Raw genomic sequence first — 22,752 nt, 5'->3', positions numbered from 1 at the left:
CCCAGAAGGGTGGCAGTTCTAAGGTCAAGGAGCAGGGCAGGGTTGAGCACAAACCAAAAGCTCAAACTGCAGTACCCACCGCCGCCAAAAATCCCCCTCCACTCCCGCAGCCTTTGGACCCCCAGGAGTCATCCTGGGTAAAGGTAGTGGGGAGGAAGGAGGCGAGGAAGATAAAGGCTACAACATCACAGCCCAAATTACCCTCCTCCGCAAACGGCAGCAAGGCCCCGAAGGCCTCCCCCTCTCTGAGTCAGAGGGTTATGAGGAAGGCTGGCCCGAAGACTGTTGCCGCGAGGAGGGCGCGAAGAGTTCCACGGACGGCGGCGATCACGATCACATGCCCCGAGGGTCTATATGGTGAGACAATATCTTTGGCTCGCCAAAAGGTGGACCTTGAAGAGCTGGGCATCAAGGACGTGAAGGCCCGCAGAGCAGCCACCGGGGCTATTCTCTACGAGATCCCCGGTGAAGGCAAAGCGCAAAAGGCGGATCTCTTTGCGCAGAAGCTTAGAGAGGCGTTGGAAGGGAAAGAGGGGGTCGTGTGACCCGCCCCTGCAAGAGGGGTGAAATAAGGTTACACGGACTCGACGAATCGGCCACCGTGGAAGAGGTGAAGGCGGAGGTGGTGAAGATAGGAGGGTGCCAGGCCTCCGAAATTAAGGCGGGACAAATCCGCTTTAACAAGGGGGCCATGGGCACACTCTGGCTTCAATGCCCAGTCGCGGCTGCGGTCAAGGTAGCCGCGGTGGGCAAGGTCAAAGTAGGATGGGTAGTGGCCGGGGTGGAGCCCCTTAAAGCGCGCCCTCTTCAATGCTTCCGTTGCATGGAGAAAGGGCATGTTAAGGAGCAGTGCAGCAGCCCAATTGATAGAAGTGGCTGCTGCCACAACTGCGGCTCCCCCGGCCACAAGGCTAATGCATGCAAGGAAAAGACGCGATGCGTCTTATGTGTAGAGGCTGGCTTGCCAGCTAATCATCGCGTTGGCAGCGAAAGCTGCCACGCGAAGAAGAGAGGAAAGGCTGCCAAGAGCAGCGGTCGGAAGAAAGAGTGAGGAGGAACCAGGGGGGGCTCCGGGGATGGTTGGACCTCCCCCGGGACCGCTCAGTGTTCGCTGGGAGAAGAGAGAGGAGGAGCCAAGGGGGATTCCTGGATGGTCTGACCTCCCCCGGGCTCACCCAAGGACTACAAAAAGAGGCGCCCAAAATCCAGCGAAAGCGAAGGGAAAGGGGCGCCTCTAAACAGGTGAAGAAGGTGGGAGTCGACACTCCCCCAGCTCATGAGAATGAGCTGGTGGAGGTAATCATGGAAGAGGCCTAAACAACGTCTATAATGACGAAGAAAATAGGCCTCCTCCAGGCGAATCTCAACCACTGTGCCAGGGCTCAGGATCTTTTCCTGCACACCCTGGCGCAGTGGAAATGTGGGATTGGAATCGCGGCCGAGCCGTATCGGGTCCCACCGGACCATCCGTGTTGGGCAAGTAATGATACGGGCTCGGTCGCGATTACATGGAGGAGGGAGATAGACTCCCCCCCATGTATAAGAGTTGGAAGCGGGCGAGCGTATACAGCCGTGGAATGGGGCCCACTGTGGGTAGTAGGATGCTACATCCCCCCCAGCGTTGACTCTGCCACGTTCGGGGATATCCTCGATGAGATATCACTCATCGTACAGAGGAGACTCCCCGAACCCATTGTGGTCGCCGGGAACTTCAATGCCAAATCGGCGCACCGGGGTTCCCGGCGAACGGACTATAAAGGCAGGGTCTTGGAGGATTGGGCAGCGGTTCTCGGCCTCTGCATTGTCAACCAGGGGTCGAGCAGCACCCTAGTCAGGCCGCAGGGGGAGTCCATTATTGACTTAACATGGGCATCTCCCTCTGCGGCGGACAGGATTAGTGACTGGCGGGTGATGGACGAAGAGACCCTCTCCGATCATTTATATATTCGGATGAGGGTGGACATCACCCGCCGAGGGGTGCTAAACCGCACCCAAGGGGGGACCTACCTAAAAGGTGGGCCCTAGCCAAATTGGACTCCGACAGGCTGGTGGCAGCCATGCTCTCAGCCACCTGACCCGGTGCAGAGGCACCGCAAGGGATTGAGAACCAGGTGGCATGGCTCGGGGAAACAGTAAGGGATGCTTGAGATATCTCAATGCCCCGAGCCAAGCCGAGGCTGCAGAGAGCGGCGTACTGGAGGAAATTGCGGATCTCAGACGCACCTCCGTCCAAGCCAGACGCCGCTTTAAGAGAATGAGGAGGCGCGGCCTCGGCGATAACGACGAGGGCATGGCAGAGGCGCTCGAGCACTACAGGACATCACGTAATGCTCTGAGCGCCGCCATCAGAAAGTCAAAGGCGAGGTCCTGGGACGAGCAACTCCAGGACCTCAATGCGGACCCTTGGGGACGTCCATACAAAGCAGTGATGAAGAAACTGCGAAGATGGACGCCCCCTGTGACGGAGGCACTGGACACAGATGTGTTAGATAACATATTGTCGACCCTCTTCCCACAGTGCGATAGGGTTCCCGAGTTATAGATAAGGGAACCCGTCGCGTGGGAGGAGGAGTATGAAGTGTCCAGTGTCGAGTTGGCCGGGATTGCCAAGAGGCTCAGAGCCCGGGGTAACAAAGCCCCGGGGCCAGATGGCATTCCCGGGAGGGTCTGGCTGTATGCCTTGACGCACCTGTCGGAGCCGATCAAGCGGCTGTATACGGCTTAAAAGCAGGGGAGTTCCCCCCAGTCTGGGGTAAGGCCTATCTGGTTCTTATCCCTAAAGGGGGCAGAACGGACGGAGCGCCTTCCGCGTACAGGCCCATCTGCCTGCTCGATGACGTCAGTAAGCTCTTTGAGCGAATTATTGCCGACCGACTCGTCAGGCAGATGAGGGAAGTGGGGCCGAACCTCCACGAGGAACAGTTCGGATTCCGCGAGAACAGGTCAACAACGGACGCGATTTTATGCGTCCGCCATCTCGTGGAGTCCGAAACTAGCGTGGGCAGGGTGGTGATAGCCATCGCGTTGGATATCACCAACGCGTTTAACACTCTGCCCTGGGGAAAGGTGAGGGGCGCCCTCATAGATCATGGCGCCCCTCCATACCTCGTGGAGGTCGTAAAGGCCTACTTCCGAGACAGAAGCCTGGAGTACCGGGATAAAACCGGTACTCAACGCGGAAGGGCGGTGTCGTGTGGTGTCCCACAGGGGTCAGTTTTGGGCCCACTGCTGTGGGACATCACATACGACAGTTTGCTCCGTTCTGCCCTCCCCCACGGCTGTAGTGTCGTCTGCATAGCAGACTGTCTGCTATGCAGACGACACTATAGTCCTGGCCGGGGGGAATAACTGGGGGGACGCGAAGAGAATGGCGGACCTGGCGGTGGCCTGTGTGGTGCGCTCTATTAAGGGCTTGGGCCTTAAGGTGGCTCCCATAAAACCGAGGCCATTTATTTTCATAATGGTTCTCGGGGGAAGCCACCAGGGGCCCATGTTATCGTGGACGGCATCCCCGTCCAGCTGGGGCAGAGTATTAAATACTTAGGACTCTGGCTGGACGGAACTTGGCGTTTTGGCGACCATTTTGATCGTCTGGCAGTAAAAGCCAATGGGGTAGCGGCGGCACTTAGCCGCTTGCTGCCCAACCTTGGCGGGCCAGACGATCGGGTACGGAAGCTGTATGCGAACGTGGTAAACTCAGTGACCCTTTTACGGGTCACCAGTTTGGGCGGACGCGGCGATGGCCACGCGACGTATTAAAGACGTCCTCCGCCAAATCCAGCGGAGAGTGGCCATTCGCGTCGTCCGCGGATACCGCACAGTTTCGCATACAGCTGCCTCGGCCCTGGCGGGATTGCCTCCCATGGAGCTCCAGGCGTGCACCCACAAAAGGGTGTACGAAAGAATTAAGGAGCTCCGTGGGATGAACTTCAGTGTAACTGAGAGGGTCCGAGGCGTCGTCAGAACGCAAGCCCGACGACGCATGATCGAGGAGTGGGGGGACTACCTAGAAAATGTCCCCCCAACAAACTCGGGAAGAAGAGTCGTCAGGGCCGTGAGACCGGTGTTAGACGAGTGGGTGGATAAGTCTCACGGCAGGATGTCGTTCCACCTTACACAGGTGTTCGCCGGACATGGGTGCTTCGGCGAATACCTGTGTAAGATAGGGAAGGAGCGCACCACGAGGTGCCACCACTGCGAGGAGGACAGGGACACGGCACAGCACACGCTGGAGTTTTGTCCGGCGTGGGCAGAGGAGCGCCGTGTCCTTGTCCAAATTATCGGGGAGGATCTGTCGCTCCCGACCATCGCTCCTAAGATGGTCGGGAGCGAGGAAGCGTGGGAGGCGGTCTCCTCCTTCTGCTTCAAAGTTATGACGCAGAAGGAGGAGGCCGAAAGAGAGCGGGAGTGACGGGGAAGAGGGGGGAGACTCCCTCTCTCCCCTGAATCCAGGGAGGAGGGACGACTCCTCCTGGCTGCCTGGGCGAGGAAACCGCCGTGGTGGTGGCCGGAGGCGGGTCGGGCCCGAGGGGGCGGTGGCCGAGAGGGCACGAGAGAGAGGTGCCCGTGGTAGAGGGGGCGGCGACGGGGCGGCCCGCTAAGGCGGGGACGCGGAGGCGGACCCCCCCGTCGCAGGAGAAGAAGACGCCCCCCGGAGGGGGCGGAGTAGTAGACGGGAGATTGGACGTGAGGCGCGGTGCCCCCCCGCCCGGTTGTGGAGGAGGAGGCCCGAAAGGGCGGAATGGTTGGGCGAGGGGCGCGGTGCCCCCCTCGCCCCATGTTAAGTACGGTGGCCCGTTAGGGCGGAGCAGTCCAAGGAGGAGGGCGGGGGCGGGTGTCGCCCGGCTGGCGGCCGCACGGCGTAAGCCCTGCGGCCGGGAGTCGGGCGGCATCCGCTCCCGCCCCTGCCGAGTTCCTCCCCCAGGGGAGGGCCTCGGCGGTGCCCCCAGGCCGATGGTCGAATTCCGTAAAGGGAGGGAACCGCGACCTGGGGGCACGGGGGATCACAGGGGCCCAGAAACACACTGGGCCCCATTGCACGTGGTCCCCCGGGAAGGGACGCGGCAGCGGAGGCCCTCTCACTGGTGCCACAGAGCGCCTGCGGTGAGGACTCCCCCCCTTCTGGGGGGAGCCCTCAGGAGAAGAGCCCCCGGAGCGTCGGCCGAATCTCCCGTCCCTTTAGGGAGGGAGAGGGAGCCCCGCTTCGGGGGCGGGGGGTGGCGACTCGAGCGGGATCACTCGAGCCGTGACCCCGCCCCCCAAACTCTTTGGGTGGGCGTGACGTGGGGGCGGTGCCCCCCTGCGTCACAACCGGGAAAGGACCGCACGACCAATTCGCGGGGGAGAGTATCCTCCTTTCGGTGAGGACGCTCTCCTGAGAAGGTAGGGCCAGGGGATGGCAAGAAGTCATGCTCGGCAGTTCCTTGCCATCCCCATAAACGCCAGCGAAGGCACCCGCTGTGGTTTTCGTGAGGTAGGTTTTGGACCCCATCGTCGATCCACACGTGGATCGATGATGGGGGACAAGGAATCCCATATAACCCTCATCCCCTACCCGGGGGTGAGTGGTACCATGAGGTTTCCACAGCGCAAAAAAAAAAAAAAAAAAAGGCATCCCTGCAATGAAGCTCCAGCTCCGGTCAAGAATATGGTGGAAAAGCCTTTCCCAAGATGTTGAAAACTTTGTCAGGACCTGTTTTGGCTGTCAGTTGGAAGCTAGAGATGAACATCCCGTACCAATGGTTAGGACGCCACTGCCTTCCAGGCCTTGGGAAGTAATAGCTATAGACTACGTCGGACCTTTTCCTTCAGGATACAGTTTACTTTGTGTCATAGACTATTTTAGCCGATTTGTCGAAGTCAAAATAACAAAATATACAACAGTCGAAGCAACCATCAAGCTCATGACAAAGATCTTCAACAAATACTATCTTCCTGAGGTGGTTGTCTCCGACAATGGCCCTTCTTTTAGTAAAGAATTCACGAATTTCCTCCTGTCACTAAACATTATGCATCGCTCTGTAATGGCCCTTTGGCCGCAAGCAAATGGCCAAATTGAACGTTGAAACCGTTCCCTCGGGAAACGCCTAAGAATTGCACAGGGACAGAAAGAAGACTGGCAAAAGGCTTTATGGACCTATCTCAGAGCATATAATTCAACTCCACACTCTGTGACCAATATGATACCTGCAGAATTGATGTATTCAAGACCCATCAAGACAAAGCTACCGAGTATTTTTCAAGGAAAATCAAGAAGTGCGGACGAAGATCTTCGAGACAGAGACCTTTGGATCAAGGACAAAGGAAAGCTCTATGCTGATCGTGCAAGAAATGTTGCGCTAAGCAATATCGCTCCTGGAGACACCGCTCTCATGAAGCAGCAAAAAACCAACAAGGTTACCCCTCACCATAATCCTAGTCCAATGCCAGTTATATCACGTCATGGTTCTTCCGTAAAAGTTCAAACGCCAACAGGCTCTATACTTGAACGAAACGTATCATTTTTTCATAAACTTGATTCCCCTATTCCAGATCCTGAAATTGATTGCAGTCCTCAGCAGATCTCTCCCAGAGTCAGTCAAACCCCAAGTCTTCTGTGGTTTCTTGTACAGACGCGAGTTCCGAGACTCCTGTGGGCCCTCGTTCTGCTAGTCCAGCTCCAGGAACCAATATTTCTCACGAGACAGACATACCATCAACATATCAAACTCCCAAGAAGTCAAGTCAAGAATTAAAACCTCAGAGAAAGAAGACACAGCCTTTCTGGATGAAGGAATATGTTATAGATGGAAAGGGAAACTAATTGATTTTATTTACTTAATTTTTTTTCTATTTTATATTCTACGATTATTTTTATTTTCTCTCGTATGTAGTATTCGTGTGCAATTTAGACCATTAAGATCATTGTTTTTCTTTTTCCTTTATCTGATTGTCACATTGCGTTATTGTATCAAAAGGGAAGAAATTACTTTATCCGTTAATGTTTTTTTAAACCAAAGGAAAGGAGGGATGTAGAGATTGTAGTGGGCAGCACTAGGTTGCTGAGTGGAAGCGCGCAAAAATAGACTGTGTATAATAAAGCTCTAATTAAACGATAGCCATCTTGAGTGTCTTATTTATATTTGTCGTAATATAAAATAGAATCAAAAGAAACTAAATGTGTGACGAAAAGTTTTGAGTAAAAAATATGCATGTAGATTTGGTCATCCTGAACAAAAGCTATCATTATTTTTTGCAAGCCACGAAAAATTTTTAGTTATTAATTATTGAAAATGGCCATATTATATAAAGGCTTTCTTAATTAATTATTCTGAAATTTGTATAGTTTGCAAAACAGAATAAAAAACTTTTTGCTCTGGATGACTTAATCTACATGTATATTTTTAATTCAAAACTTTTTGTCATATACTCTGTAGATATGAATTTTGAAATATTTTATAAAATGTCGATTAAATATTATATGTAAATCTCTAGAGAATTATATAAATTAATAATATTTTAATATTTCCAGTATCTAGTCGCAATGGACACAAAATGAAAAACGTATCGTTATCAATGCTTTTGGTCATTACATAGATTCCACTGACAACAAATTACCCACATCCAATGAAATTGGAAAATTAATTAAAAAGCATCCTGACTTATTAGGACAACGAAGCGTGCCTATGATTAAAACGTGGATACACAATCAAAAACGTTAATTAAGATAAAGCAAATGAAAATTTAAACATAATTATGTAGTTACCGGATTTATGTTATAATTTATATAAGATTTATTGTTTAATGATACGTATATCATCTATTACGTTTAGTTTGTTCATATAAAATTTATTCAGTTATGCTACGTATCGTTTAAATTTAAATGATATAATGAAAAAAAAAGAATTAAAAATTCTATTAGAAAGACTATTAGACTATTGCAAAAGATAAAGACTGTTAGAAACAGTACAACATATAGTGCAATAAAAAAACAGTATACGTACGTATACAGATATTTATGTATATGAAAATAATCAGTTTTAAAAAAGTTAATTTTTTTATTTGGATACAAGACTGATAGAAAAATAATACTATATGTAGTGCAATATACGTATGTGCAGTATATACATATTTATATATATATATATATATATATTTAATATGTAAAAATAATCAGTTTAGAAGAAAGTTTATTTTTTTACTTATAGATGTAGAGATGTAAAGTTAACATAACAATAGTACAAATGTAATAGTCACAATTAATGTTACTGATAAAATTTTTTTTATTTGATACATATAACTGTGAGTTTGTAAGAAAGTCTATTTTCTATTACTTAGAAATATAAAGAAATTAGAATAGAATAGTACACATATGTAATAGTGCAATAATATACTTATGTGCAATTTACGTGTATATTCATAATAAATGTTCTTTTTTAAAGGTACTTGTTCTCTTTTAATTTTATTTTTAAAATAACTATACACATATATGTATAAGTATATACATATATACATCAGAGTATCTTTCACAATAGTATCAAATATAAAATATATATAGATTAAGTCCTGAATAAAACTGGTCTTCAACTATTTTGTAAACAAACACGAAAAAATTTCAGTTATTAATTATTTAAAATCTCCATGACGCTTTTGTAATTAATAATTCAGAAATTTGAATTGTTATTCGCAAAACGATAGAGAATTTTTTGTTAGGGATAATTCATTCAACATGTATTTCTTATTTGATACGTATCGTCAGACATTGTTTATATTATATATATCTCTCTTATTTTACACGATCAGCTTGTAAAAAAAGTTTATTTTTTACTTAGTAATATAAATTTAAAAAATTAGGACAGAAACTAGTAAATATGTAGCAATGCGATAGTAACAATATGATATATGATTGTTCTTTTGTATCTGTTAGTAACTGTGTTAAATTTAGTTTCGATTAATGTTTTAGTTGGCAACACTAGCTCAAGTATTCTTTTCGTTTTGACGCATGCGCAAACCTCCTCCCTTCTTCTTGATTGTAACACGTTAGCGTCTTTGCGTATTATTCATTATATTTTTGTTACAAGAGATCAGTTATTGTACTAAAATCACTAAAATAAAATTGTGATAACAACAGGTTATGGGCCCAGACTCCCGTAATATATATATTCGCTCTGTTGCTCTATAAAATTGTAGTAAATTACAACTGTAACAAGTTGTGATACAAAAGTGAGGTTAGAGAGCAAACACGCGGAACGAAATTCGTAAAGACGGCAAAATGTCTATGCATTTTACACTTGTGGAGAGATTGTCAAAGGACAACTACGATACATGGAGAATGGTCAAAGGACAACTACGATACATGCAGATGGAAGCGGTTCTCGTACGTAATGAACGATGGCTATATGTGAATGGCATGAAGGCTCGCCCGGCGACTGCAGTAGAAGTTCCGGCATGGGAATTGGCGGACCAAAAGGCAAAAACTGACATTATTCTAAACATTTGCCCGTCAGAGTTATGGCATATAAAGCATTGTCAAACGTCAAGAGATGTATGGGTAAAACTTGAAGATGTGTACCAATCAAAAGGCCCTGCCCGTAAGGCTACGCTACTGAAACAGCTCATCTTTACAAGAATGTCCAGCGAGGAAGGTATGGATGAACATTTAAACAAATTTTTCGGGACCATCGACAAACTAAAAGAAATGGATATCAATATCGCAGACGACTTGGTAACAATATTGCTTCTATATAGTGTACCCGATAACTATGAAAATTTTAGATGCGCTATTGAGGCTAGAGATATTTTACCTGACCCTGAGATGTTAAAAATAAAACTTTTGGAAGAATTTCAGGCTAGAAAGGGAAAGGAGTCGATGCAAAATCAGCAAAATGCCCTCCACGCAAGCAATAACAAACCCAAGTTCAAAGGAGGACATAGAGCGGACAAAGGTTCTAAAACTGTAACTGAAAAGGAAATCAAGCCGTTTAAATGTCATTATTGCCACAAGCGAGGACACAAAATTTCATAATGCTGGAAGAAGAAAAATGAGGAAGCAGCATGTGCCGAAGATGCATTTTATGCCAGTAGTGATACTAGACGGGTTCTAATCCATGGGGCAATGAGGGGGGTGAGGGGCGAGGGGAACCCATGGCGCGGGGGAATGACCTTACGCGGGGAGGGGGGATGACGTCACGCGGGGAGGGGGGAATGACGTCACGCGGGGAGGGGGAATGACGTCACGCGGGAGGCGTCCGCGATGTACCGCGAGGGGGCCGCGGGGAGGGGGAAGCGTCCGCGAGGTTAGGGTCCGCGAGGGGGCCGCGGGGAGGGGGAAGCGTCTGCGATTTAGGTGACGGGTCCGCGAGGGGTCCGCGGGGAGGGGGAGGCGTCCGCGAGGTTAGGGTCCGCGAGGGGTCCGCGGGAGGGAGAATCGTCCGCGATTTAGGTGACGGGTCCGCGAGGAGTCCGCGGGGAGGGGGAGGCGTCCGCGAAAGACCGCATGAAGCTTTGTAGGTGAGGGGTCCGCGGGGAGAGAGGAACGCGAAGGAGAGCGCGAGGCGAACGTGACAGAGAGATGTCGCGAGAGAGACGTTCGCGAAAGAGAGATAGCGGTAGCGAGATGATGCGGTGATGGAGAGCGCGAGGTGTTGCAGCGAGGCGTATATGCAAGAGCGAGAGAGATAGCGCGAGATGACGAGAGGTAGCGAGATGATGCGAAGGAGAGCGCGAGAGCTGATGCAGCGAAGGAGAGCGCGAGGCGCACGCGAGAGAGATGACGCAAGCGAGGCGTATATGCAAGAGCGAGAGAGAGATGTTGCGAGATGATGCGGCGATAGAGAGCGCGAGAGCTGATGCAGCGAAGGAGAGCGCGAGAGGCGGACGCGAGAGAGACTTTTTTTAAAATATTTATAGTAATTTTAATTAATAAGATTTTAATAGGAGGAAAGGAGAGAGGACCTATTCTAAAATAAACTATATTTTTAATATTTAAAATAATTTTTATTTATAACTGTGTGTGTGTGTATTTTACAAAATGTTTGTGTGTGTAAATTTAAAAAATTTAAAATATATAATATAAAATAAAATGTAATATAAAATATAAATTAATATAAAATCTAAAATATAATTTGGTAGACTGAAATTCGACGTAACTAGCAAAAGTTTATTCAATTATATTCACAACGTTTCGACCATTTGGTTGTGGAAACGTTGTGAATATAATTGAATAAACTTTTGCTAGTTACGTCGAATTTAAGTCTACCAATTTATATTTACCACTAGCGATATATACTATTTCTGAATTACTAAAATATAATGCAATAATATAAAAATATAATATTTACGACAGCAACACATGGTTGAGCAATGCCTGTCTGAACGAGAGTGTCTGGATATGTTGAGGCGGCCGAATGTTAGATGCTGCGCGAAGCGGAGGCGACGGTTGGGCGGGGACTCCTGCATAACAGAAATTTGTTATTAATTAATTTAATAATTTATAATTAAAAAGAAATACTTACTAGTTCCAATTTTCCACCACAGGTTCTGGTGGATATGGCTCTAGGCCAAACAGTTCCCGAAGAGCATACATGTTCTCCCATAGCCCATTGTTATTGGCATCCATTTCCCGCGCCTCTGCAGTTTCGCACCAAATTTCTGCAAACATTTGTCGATGTTCCCACCACAGCATTCTCACCCATTCTCGTTCAGTTAAACCTTGCTCCACCATGTGTTGCGGCCATAAATTTTGCACAATGTTATAGATCATCTGAAAAATATGAATATTTAATATATATCTAAACATATTGCAACATTCTGTACAATAGTTTTAAATAAATTGTACAACTTACTATTTCGGGTAGCGTACGGCGCAGAAAACCTCCAGGCATTTTTTTTTTTTTTTTTTTTTTCACTCTTTTTTACTATACTTAACAGCACAAACGCTAAAAACTTTATGACGAACATCGCGGAGACAGACCCGCTCTCGGTAGGAAAAGTAGGAGATAAAATATGTTACATAGGATAAAATATAAAGTTACTTTTGATAAAAAGACAAAAGTTAGCATAAAAGTTAAAGTCAACGTCTGTTCATAAAACGAATTATAATATGCAAACCACCTTCGAACCACCTTCGAACCTCGATCGAACATCAATCAACCACCTTCGAACCACCTTCGAACCTCGATCGAACATCAATCAACCACCTTCGAACCACCTTCGAACCTCGATCGAACATCAATCAACCTCGATCGAACATCAATCGAACCACGTACATACATCGATCAACCACCTTCGAACCACTTTCGAACCATGTTCGTACCTCGATCGAACATCAATCAACCACATTCAAACCTCAATCGACTACATTTAAAAAATTATAACATAAGAATGCTGTCACATGCTGAAATTAATACGAGCACGTGTGGACATATAATACTTGTATGCGTATGAGGAAAATGAGCGAACAAAGATAATATTATTTCAATATTAATTTATTCAAAAAAAGGGTGTGGCGAATCATTGCGATGATTTGACCACCAATTAAATATTTTAAATACATTTTCTAAAGCGCAATTTTTTACATGTTTATCGCAACGTAGGCTATAGGTAGTATCTAAGTTGTTTAATGTAGGAATATCTTCATAGTTTGCATCCAAGGTCTCAATAATGAAACCGTTTCTCGCATCGTCCATTATATCGGTCAACCATTCTCACTTTTCATGGCCTTTTACGTACACAAGAGAGGATGACTCTTCTTCTTCTTGTATCATACCAGCGGTAGCTGTTGTAATCAAACGCTGAGCCATGCTGTATGGAACGTTTCCATCTTCCCATTGCAATCCATGATGATTTCGAGTCAACCATGAGGCTTGACGTCTCTCCGATTTTATGAGCACACCCCATGGTACGGGGCATGCGAAAAAATAATGTGAAACAATGAATCCTCTTCTCAGAATCGCCGCTTCCTTCACGATAAATCGTTTATTGAGAATAAATCCTTGCAGATCCACAAACGTCGGTACAACCATTTTGTTGCAAGAATGTTGGACGACTGATGTCGATTGTTAAAAATCTCAATCATTTATATTACATCGGAAGAGGGGATAATTGCTGATTATGTAATTTTACGAACTACGTTGGACAACGGACAATATTCGACAACACGATCATGCAAGATGAGACAATAGGCTGTAGTATTTGCCGATACATCTTCCTTACATTCAAACTCTATTCTCACGTCCACGGTAGAATTTTTGACAGAATCATTTTGTCGCGAACAATCAATAACTGCTAGAGGACCGCAATGTAGAAATTTCGCGATAGTTAGTACATTCTCAATATCACACCCGTAATAAGATTTGCGAAAACGAGAGTACATATCAAACAAGAGGGCGAATCTATTTTTTTCAAAATCTAAATTTAAATCATCATAGGGATAAGATTCCGAGTTTAGATACAGCTTTACGTTGGCTAATTTACAATGATCGAATACAGTAACATCTTTTGTCATAATATTATTTCTACCAGTCTGCAGTGCAAAGATCACATATCGCGGCTTTTCCAGCTGAGAAGCAGTTTTCACAGTCCATGAATGCTTGGTTGTACTATGTAGCAGAGGAAATTCGAACGAAATTCGACGAAATTCACGCTAATAATATTTATAGGTAAATCCGAATCATGCCATTTGTGAGGTTGCAATATACGATTCGACGAGAATCCCAACAACGATCCTATATTGTATGGTTTATTAAAGTTTATTCTATAGATGCAATTGATTTCGCTCTTTAGAGTATTATGATTGGCGCGAAGCGCTATTGCATCTTCATTCTGCTCTTTATTGGAAGGATATTGTGAAATTGCACGTCTCAGATACTCATCTATAGCTTGTATTTCGTATGATCCTTCGGGTATTGTAATTTCCTTGTCATCGTTATCAAAGTAAAATTTATTATTCTTAGAATTTACATTCGGAATCGTATGATAAGTTTCAAAATCTGTTAAACCGAGCTCATAATCACCATTCGATAAATCTATAGCTGGAAAGTAGCTTACAGCGAGAACGCTACTTTTGCCAGTCATCGTTAGTGTTAGCTACATGTTGTCAAACTGAATCGTGATGATGGATTGACAGGCTTTATATCAACCGTTTGAAGAAATCGTAAACACAATTGTCCACAATTATTCTGATTATAATTCTGATAGGATGTGTGATTGTATTCTATTTTCGTAACATTTAAATATTGCACCAATTCTTTGGGTGGTCGTAGATTACCAAAACTATCGAAATATATTGATCGATTTCCCCTCTTTACATATGCTACCCAATGAGTACCGGGACCATCAACGTCGTCCAAATTGACGATACCGCTCTCATTTTGTCGCACACCGTTTATCGGTAAATTATTGCGCATGAAAACACCCCTAAAGAATGGTATATGCATACATCTTGCCAGTTGTTCTAATTGTACATTAGTTGTTACACCCACAGGCATTTTTAGCGTTTTTATTTTGACGTTTTTTTTTTCTTAGTTGAGAATTCCTGTCCACGCTTGTATGGAGCGAGATAAACTCCACGACCTTCCATAGCGCGATTATGACGTTGCATTTCTTCAAGCTGACGTTGCGCAGCCTTGCTATCATTCACAGCCTTTGCGACTCCCGCTGCTCCACCGGCCAACGAACCGAGAACTCCCAACAATGGTAAAATTGGCAAGATACCACCACGCTTCGCCACAGGCAGTATTCGTTTCTTCTTCTTTTTCAAAGATTTTTGCACATTCATCCCCATACCGAATTTTGTCTTTGCTTTCATAGCTGTCCAAACAGTCGTAGCGGCTGCTCTTTCACCAAGAGTTGAATCTCAGTAATACGTTTTCGCACTTTCGCAGCGAGTATATTATCAGCAACGTGTCGTTCTCTGAGGGCGTTGCTTTGAGAATATGCAATGTCGTGCTCGCGACACGCGGCATCCAATGGATTAATACCTCGATCACTTCTAGCCAATCGCTTTTCCAAATGAGTCCCCGGACCGCAAAACTGATAGCCGGGAATATGTAATTCGATCGGAAGCGCGTTTATCGCGCGATTAAAGAGACCACTACCTATTTTCGTTGACATTCGCTGCATTCCTTTATCATCGGCGCTGGACCGTCGATGTGCGTTTGCTGCTACGGTCGATTGTAATGTTTGAAACATCGACGACAGGTCTGAATCTCTGGATCAGCCTTTATGTGTTCCGGAGCTTGTCCCACACGTAGTGGATGTGATTTTCATATCGCAATAAAAATGCTTTTGATACAAATTGCAGCTGTTCGGCGCTTAAACCGTGAATATCGGAAGCACTTGTTAGCAGAACAAACATTTTTTCGATACTGAGTGATTCATGGTTCCGCGCAGCTATAAATAGGCTCTCCATGACTCATTCATTCATTCGAGAGAAAACATGCGGTTCGTTCAGCAATCGATGATAATCAAAGTTACAAATTTCGACGATAAAACACGGTTGATGTCGGATAAAGAAATACGCAGACATGGAAACATACTGCCGAATACTATACGCGGAATCATTTGCGGTCCTTCGAATTGTGGTAAAACTAACGCGTTGATTAGTTTGATAGAAAGCCCGCACGGCGTTTGCTTCGAGAACGTGTATGTATACTCGAAATCGCTTCAACAACCGAAATATCGATATTTGGAAAATTTGCTATCACCGATAGAAGAAATTGGTTATATAGCGTTATCATTCCACCGAGTGAGGCGCTTCCGAATTCCATTTTTATCTTTGATGACGTGGCATGTGACAAGCAAGATACGATAAGAGAGTACTTTGCAATGGGGCGACACTCGAGCGTCGACTGTTTCTATCTTTGTCAAACGTATGCCAAGATACCCAAGCATCTTGTACGTGACAATGCAAACTTATTAATTTTATTTAAACAAGATGGGACAAACTTGAAACATGTGTACAACGATCACGTAAATACAGATATGTCTTACAATAATTTTCGTGCATTTTGTCAGAAATGTTGGCAACATAAATATGGATTCGCAGCGATTGACAAGGACAGTCCGCTGACTAATGGACGATACAGAAAAGGATTTAATGAATTTGCAATACCGCAAAGCACTTAGTCGCTTTCGATGCATTGATCGAGCAACGTCTAAATTGCAACATGATGAATAACGATCGTGAAAAGATTGTGATAGAGATTGCGAAAACGAGCGATTCAATCCGTAAAAAATATCGTTTCTTGAAAACTGGTAAAATGGAGGAGGACGATGCATTGGAGAGGCATTTTAAACCAATCTCTGAACCTCTGAAACAGCTTGTTGAAAATACAGTCGGTGTTGAGTCTGGTGAAGAAAAGATTGAACCATTGAGTATGCTTGGAGAGAAAAAAGAGTTTAAAACAAAGCGATCAAATATATCATTGAGCGGTATAACTTCTACTCCAAAGCGAATCAAAAGCAGGCGAATGCAACAATTATTGGATGCAACTACTTCTACTCCGATACAAGATGTACAGCCAAGGCAATTATTGCATGATAAGACATCTATCGAGGAAATTTTCGAGACTTCACCTGAATCGCTTGTGACATCAATTTAACATTCATTACAAACATCCGATGGTCAAAATTCATTGCGAAATCACCTGGGTCCACTTGCTCAAAAATATGTGGCAGCTATATTGAGTCAAGATAAAAATTCCAAGATGGATTACGTATACGGTGTTAAATTTATCAACAAAGGAACGACGCTCGGTAATAAAAATTTCGATGTGGATAAAAATGATAATATAATTATCGATGGATCAAAATACATTGGAATAGCAGGTCTTTACGAGTTGGTTTTCAAGAGAATTCCCGACGATGAAATATATACTGCGAATGACTTGCAAAACTACAAAAGTATATTAATAAGAACAAATGCGCACAGACGAAATGGTAATGTGAATCAGCCTGTATTAAGTAACAATGGATACAAATATAAATATATAATCGCACCATTATTCTCTGATTAAAAATCTGGAAAAGGTATACCGCGTGCTATGATCTTAAACAATAATAAGATTGATTATGTGCATTGGAATGATCCCAACGAGTTGGTAGATCGTCTGCGATTGCTCGAAGCTTCACGTCAAGCCGGCAACAACGCCCACAGCAATGAAATGTTATCGATTATCGAGGAACTTTACGAAGCTGGTATTATTATAAAATAAGTTATACATCCACGATACGAGTCAGTCTGTCAATATTAGTGGTATCGAAATGTCGATTAATAAATTTGGATTATCACTTGGAACGTCGAATAATAATTCATATTATCAATGGGATGGATTACTAAGAAATTACGTGCGCGATAATACTCTGTGTCTAACAACCTCCGGCTATGATGCAAGATCGCGCAAGATACGACGTGTAGCGCAACCGGAAGATGATAATGATGCAGCCAACAAATGATATGTCGAAGCGAGTGTCAAGCTTTTGAGAGATCAACAGAAAGAAATTGAGAAAAAAATAATCAGGCTTGAAAGGAATATGCAGGCGCTATTATTAACGCTGGATAAAATGGCTGTAACGCAGACTACATCAAAAGATGCATAAAGAACTGTACTTGAAAATTATATCACATTATTACAAATATGCCTCGATCAAACACCTCTGAAAAGCAGCTACTCGTGGAGGAATTGCACGCTCCAGCGAGAAGAAATTTTCCGCGTAGACGTGTCATAGTACATGGATACGACGACCTGTGGCAAGCTGACGTGGTCGAGATGCGTCCTTATGCAAGAGTCAACAAAGGATACAATTACATACTCACCGTCATCGATGTGTTGAGCAAGTATGCATGGGCCCTGCCGCTCAAGAATAAGAGCGGACGCGAAACAGCTGACGCTATCGCTGAGATAATTCGAGATAGCAAGAGATGTCCGAGAAACATACAAACCGTTAGAGGAAAAGAATTTTACAATGCAAATGTGCAGAAACTCGTAAAAAAACACAACATCAATCATTACTCGACGTATTCTGTTATGAAAGCCTCAGTAGTGGAACGATTTAATCGTACTTTAAAGAAAAATATGTGGAAAATGTTTACACTTAATGGTAATTACAAGTGGATCGACACGCTGTCCCGACTCGTTGCAGAGTACAATGCGCGAAAACATCGCACTATCGGTATGAAACCTATCGATGTTACTCCGGAGATTGCCGAAAAACTTTTAAATACGGTATACAGTAACATAAAAATTGCTGCTCCGGCAAGATTCAAAGTAGGCTGTCAGGTACGCGTGAGTAAATTCAAGACCGTCTTCGAAAAAGGTTTTACACCAAATTGGACTACTGAAATATTTAAAATTATCAACGTGCAGAAAACTAATCCTGCGACATATATACTTGAAGATTTGCGCGGAAATTCCGTCGCCGGAGGATTCTACGAGTACGAGTTATATCATGTTGCAAATCCCGATTTATATCTCGTGGATAAGGTTTTGCGGAAAAAAGGCGATGATGTTTATGTGAAATGGTTGGGACTGGATAAATCTCACAACTCATGGATTCATAAAAATAATTTATTATAAACATTTATTTAAAATATTTGTACACTGTTTATTTTACAATATATTTTTCTAATAATTTTATAAATACAAATATACATATAATATACATATTTATACAAAATATATTACAACAAATATTATTTACAAAGGTATTTTATAATGTCCCCATGGTAATGTATCAGTGGTTTCAGGTATGATATACCGCTTGTCATCGTGAGGACTTAAAGCAATTTTTGTCTCGCGAATGATGTATACTTCATGCAATTTCGATCTTATACATGACTGACTACGTGTCATTTCAATCTCTTCATTCAAACACCGCGTGTAATCATCAAACGTTATCGTTCTCGCGACAACGTTACTCTTGACACCTTTTACTTTTTTGGTATCTTTCTTGCCATCCACTCGCAAGGCATACATTTTTGCTCTAAGCCCTACAAATTCGGTCATAATCGCACCGTTGTTTTCATCTTTCATTAGATCGGGTACCTTTTTATTCACGAGCGGTATACCGTACGCATTGTCCGCAGTGTAATCGCTCGTATCAAATTTGCTTACGTCGCGCTTTATATTCTCATATACATCTTCGCATTCGATGTGATATATTAGGCTGTCTGTGTCGGTGTACATTACCCGGCATCTGTCACGATACAGCGGTGACATGTACTCGTGATGAAATTCGTATAAACATGTCTTCGAAATGTCGAGTATGCACATACCGACATAGATTGGTTTATAAAATTTTACTTCGAGTTTACGTAATTCTATGGCAATTAAATTTTCCGAAAAGATGCTTCTGCTGTGAAAATTTGGTTTCGCAATCATTGCCTCTGCACCGTATCTCCCTTCCCATTGTGTGATGAGTTTTACATCAACACGATTACGCACATTTTCCATCGTTTTGCCGAATACTGCATTATTCATCAATTTGTATAAATTTTTTTCGAAATCATTTTTTGCTTTCATTCTAAATTGTGTATTAAGTTCGGTATAATTTCGAAGCCATGGAGATTGTGCGAATTGTAATATGCGATGTATTTTTGTAACTTGAAGACCGTGACGCATACATTGCTGCAGGTTGCGGTAGTGTATCACGTAACGCTTTTTATCATATAATGTCGCGAGCAGCTTATCTTCTCGCTTGCCTGGTGGCTTGTCGCGTGTCGGGCAAAACGATAGGTCAGTGTGCGCATCGTGAAGACATTGTGGATATTCTAAATCTACTTCAAGGATGTAGCCTGTAGGCGAATCGAGCGCGATAGATGAAATTGAAACTAGACATGTCATCGACCCATCGAAAATCTGCATATGGCAACGGTTGACACATTGCCCATCCATAGAAATTATTTACATCGAAATACATTAGATGTAACTTACGAAGATGGTTTCGATGAATCGTACGACTGCATGTACTTGTTATTAGCGTGTGCATATCTGTTTGAACATTGACTTAGACCGCCGCGTATACCTCGTTCTATAAACATAACCATGTCGATATCGGTAAGCAATTCGAACGTAATATTTGTATGTTTTAACATGGCATCCCACATATACCCGGGGAGAGTATAGTAATACGCGGGGTCGAGCCCATAACTCTCGATACATTTATCCCGGAAATTTTCAAAAATGTCAGCTAATAACAAGACGTCAGTTTTTAAATACAGATCGCTATATTCGCCCAGCGTTCGAATGGAGAACCGCACCCATACGTTTTCGGCGTGCGCGTAATCGTTCTCGGATACAGTGTTGCCGGTCAAGGAACTATAAAATAATTCGCGCGGTGGTAGACATGTATCATGTAACCTTTCAAAACAGTCAATGTATTCGTATGGAGACACCTTTCCGTGTTAATAATTCGAAATTTTCGGTGGATAAATTTTGAAATTTTAATTTTAAATTTTTGAGTTTATCTTTATTCAAAAAAGATGCCAATTTGTCGAGACGTTGTGAGAAATTTATATGAATCGATAAAACGTAATTTAATATTTCTGGATTTGTCTTCTGCAAATTGAACATTTTTTGTAAATAATATATATTTTTCTTTAGTTATTGGAAGTAATTCGATTCCCCCTTCGAACGCTGTAGCTATTTCCTTAATTATGAAATGTGAGTCATAACCGGATAAATTGTGAAATACAATTGGAATACAAAAAGAATTTTTATAATTTAGATTACAATTTGAGTGCGCGGGACCTCTGTACCGCCCGGTCAGATGGCAATGATCGCATACGCGTGTATCGTCATCTTGCATGAATGGTTTCTCACATATATGATAATGCGTTGCACTATGAAATTTTTCCCGCTCGTCTGATGTTAAATTTACCATGGGGACGTTAGTTGCTAAAATATTCTTTACGCGTTGCGCCAAATTTTGTAGTTGTTCGGAAAACCACGAAACGCAATCTATACTACGACGAGAATAATATTCGGATAATGAATCGTCATATGAGCAATGTACATAATATGCTATACTAAATACTTCGTGATGTTGATATAAATTCTTTTCTTCTTCCTTCTTATTTGTCTTTGTCAGCACACATTCGAGGTCTGCGTATACGACAAAAGGAAGTCGCTCTTTGCGATTAAAGTTGTTAAACGCGAGCCACTTGTCCTTATCGCTCGGTAATCGGATAGCGCAGTCATTCATCTTTCCGCAGTCTACTGTATGTGATTGCAACTTGTCTTCCGAATGGAAATAGTGTAAGCATCTGTAAAAGATAATAGCAATTATAAACACTATATAATTATTTTATGATTATTTAATATATAATTTGCAATAAATATACATACCGATCACAGATATATTTTCTACATTTGTCTTTGCTCAGTTGTGAGCTCACGAGCCGGGAGAGATTCTTGATCCATGCGAAATGTCCAATGTTGTTGCTGTCTTCCACGTACAGCAAGTTGACGTGTCTGTCTTTCTTCTGCTCACTGAGACGTATCGAGACAATGTTCTTTTCTTCGATGCTGTACACATTTATCGAAATGTTGTTTGATAGTTCAAACTTTTTGATTTGATTCACAGTCACTGGAAACTCAATGTCCTGGAGTTTCAACTCCGTCGTATAGTGTGGATATGACGACGTTCTCTCACTATATTTTGCAACTGGATGCAGAGCAGCGACAACTGCCCATGCAAAACATGCATTGTCTTTAGATTGCACATTAACCACTGCTCTCTTCATCATTATTTCTCGCGGCAATTTAATGTGACATCCCGCACGCATTGGATTATACTTGTTTATATTTATATTCAAATTGATTATTCGCGACAATGCCCAACCACTATCACGTTCTTGAAATTCTTCTAGCGATGCTAGTGTGGGCTCGATAACGCGGCGTTTGTACCAATCATGTAAATCGGAGGTGCGAAAGATTTCAAAGTTTTTAGTGTTGACACTTTTATTAGCGCGCTTATCGCCTGACACAAACTCACCATTAAATATAGTGTTCACTTTTACACTAATGTGTTTTTGCAACACTTTTTGCACGTGTACGATCACAATGTCTTTGGCATCCTCTAGAAATTGACGAGGTTCGATGTGGTTGCTGTTTATCACCGCACCAGTCAAGATGCGGCTCTCGAACGCCGTATCAATCTCTCGCCATATGAGTCCGATGTCTCGCGAACTGCTTCCGGCACCTGCGTGTACAAAACGTCTGCGTACCGAATTCTTCAACCCTTCGAGACGTGCGATTTGGGAGACAAGCGATTGTCGAACTCCGATCGGTAATCGTGGACGTTTTATTCGACTTTGTTCTTCCAGTGATTCGATGTATTCGTCACATTGCTGCTCCCACACAATATATTCTTCCACCGAATTCACCCTTGCGGCTTGCTCCAACAAACTTGCTTCCAATTGTGCCATTTTTGAGATGCTCTTGCTGAACCTCTGACAATGATACTAACATAGTATGCCTCTTTACCATCCTTTTTATTTAATCGTAGAGATCATTGGCACTCGAGTATGTTGCACTTTGTGATTTTGTTACGTACGAATGATGTATCGACCTTGAAATTGATACATTTTTACACATTTCGCGAGATTCATCTCAAGATGAAAGCGGCCGTACATTGGCGCTCGAAAATTTTAATTATGTAGCATTTTCTTGTGATTTTGTTACATACGTTTTGAACACCTGGGGATGATATCATAGCAGCCGTACATTGGCGCTTGAAATTGATACATTTTTGTACATTTCGCGAGATTCATCT

The 22,752-nt window shown here is 43.5% G+C and overlaps 3 protein-coding genes across 3 annotated transcripts; 2 read left to right on the top strand and 1 right to left on the bottom strand.

The window, feature by feature from the left end:
• Positions 1-691: 691 nt before the first annotated feature.
• Positions 692-1,051, top strand: LOC145943209 (uncharacterized). Its single transcript, XM_083050691.1, has one exon. It carries the CDS (start codon positions 692-694, stop codon positions 1,049-1,051), a length of 360 nt encoding a protein of 119 aa, XP_082906817.1.
• A 2,811-nt stretch (positions 1,052-3,862) lies between these two features.
• On the top strand, positions 3,863-4,411 carry LOC145943208 (uncharacterized). Its single transcript, XM_083050690.1, has one exon. The coding sequence runs from the start codon at positions 3,863-3,865 to the stop codon at positions 4,409-4,411; it is 549 nt and encodes a 182-aa protein (XP_082906816.1).
• Positions 4,412-11,491: 7,080 nt separating this feature from the next.
• LOC145943207 (uncharacterized) lies at positions 11,492-22,405 on the bottom strand. Its single transcript, XM_083050689.1, has 3 exons — positions 21,324-22,405; positions 14,306-14,394; positions 11,492-11,628 (listed from the first exon to the last, which is right to left on the bottom strand). The coding sequence occupies exons 1-3, from the start codon at positions 22,403-22,405 to the stop codon at positions 11,492-11,494; spliced, it is 1,308 nt and encodes a 435-aa protein (XP_082906815.1).
• Positions 22,406-22,752: the final 347 nt, after the last annotated feature.

This window comes from Prenolepis imparis, unplaced genomic scaffold (genome assembly GCF_030444845.1).
Source record: "Prenolepis imparis isolate NDT839.2.m4 unplaced genomic scaffold, iyPreImpa1.0 SCAF_11, whole genome shotgun sequence".
Lineage (NCBI taxonomy): Eukaryota > Metazoa > Arthropoda > Insecta > Hymenoptera > Formicidae > Prenolepis > Prenolepis imparis.
This window is presented reverse-complemented; position numbering and strand designations above follow the sequence as displayed.

What these genes read in the sequence shown, in the direction of transcription:
- LOC145943208 (XM_083050690.1), top strand. Translation starts at nt 3,863, where the DNA reads ATGGAGCTCCAGGCGTGCACCCACAAAAGGGTGTACGAAAGAATTAAG.
- LOC145943209 (XM_083050691.1), top strand. Translation starts at nt 692, where the DNA reads ATGGGCACACTCTGGCTTCAATGCCCAGTCGCGGCTGCGGTCAAGGTA.
- LOC145943207 (XM_083050689.1), bottom strand. Translation starts at nt 22,405, where the DNA reads ATGGCACAATTGGAAGCAAGTTTGTTGGAGCAAGCCGCAAGGGTGAAT. An exon ending in AGAAAATATATCTGTGATCG is followed by an intron (nt 14,395 to 21,323) that starts GTATGTATATTT and finishes ACCATTCTTTAG; the next exon opens with GGGTGTTTTCATGCGCAATA. An exon ending in GGACGACGTTGATGGTCCCG is followed by an intron (nt 11,629 to 14,305) that starts GTACTCATTGGG and finishes AAATGTTTGCAG; the next exon opens with AAATTTGGTGCGAAACTGCA.